Raw genomic sequence first — 755 nt, forward strand, 5'->3', positions numbered from 1 at the left:
AAGATAATTGGAATCTCATTGAAACATAATACAGTAGCAATAAGAACATGACAATAAGACATCCTGACCTCATTCTTCTTCGCAGAACCAACTCAGTTTTAGTTCTAACCACAAGAAGAGGAAGGAATCAGCTTCTGATTGAGTGCATCAATGGCAGATCAGATAAGAATCCTCTTCTTAGCCAAACGAAGCAGAGAACGCTTTCCTAATCTGTCCCCCCTTATCCAATTCGTCTGCTCGCAATCCTCTCACCGCGATCGGAGTTGAAGATCACATTCGACCAGTTTAATGATCTGTGCACGATTCTCGATGGAATTATATCACTATCTTCACCTCCAGAGGCTTCGTACCCATCACTGGTGGATCTAGAGAACTCCGCACTTCTATGAATTTCTGCTCCCGCGCTAGCAGATGGTAGAGATATCGGCCCCTCCGAATCCTCCACTCCCGACGACGAGATTCGAAAGGGATTAGGTTCCGGCGAGTCTAAGCTACTGTCGGGAGAGGATGTAGGAACGGCGGAAGAAACCGCTCGGATTGACCTAAAGGCGCTTCGAGCTTCAAACTGGAGCGGAGCTAAGCCGCTCGCAAGCTCGTCGGTGTTGATATGGGTAACACCTGTTGATAATTTGGCGGATGATTCGATCGGGAATTCTGTCGGGAGTATGATTTCTCTGTTGCTGCTTCTTTTCCGATTGTCAGGATTTGGAACCGGAGGAATATGTTTCACGATTGGCTGCAGAATCTTGGACTTC

At 47.0% G+C, this 755-nt stretch overlaps 1 protein-coding gene across 1 annotated transcript; it reads right to left on the reverse strand.

Moving 5' to 3' along the window:
- Positions 1-91: 91 nt before the first annotated feature.
- LOC110034483 (probable protein S-acyltransferase 22) lies at positions 92-751 on the reverse strand (the record flags this gene model as incomplete). The annotated part of the gene is made up of 1 exon (XM_020738740.1): positions 92-751. A coding segment is annotated over one exon (531 nt), but the record flags the coding sequence as incomplete, so codon positions are not given.
- Positions 752-755: the final 4 nt, after the last annotated feature.

This window comes from Phalaenopsis equestris, unplaced genomic scaffold, assembly GCF_001263595.1.
Source record: "Phalaenopsis equestris unplaced genomic scaffold, ASM126359v1 Scaffold188650, whole genome shotgun sequence".
Lineage (NCBI taxonomy): Eukaryota > Viridiplantae > Streptophyta > Magnoliopsida > Asparagales > Orchidaceae > Phalaenopsis > Phalaenopsis equestris.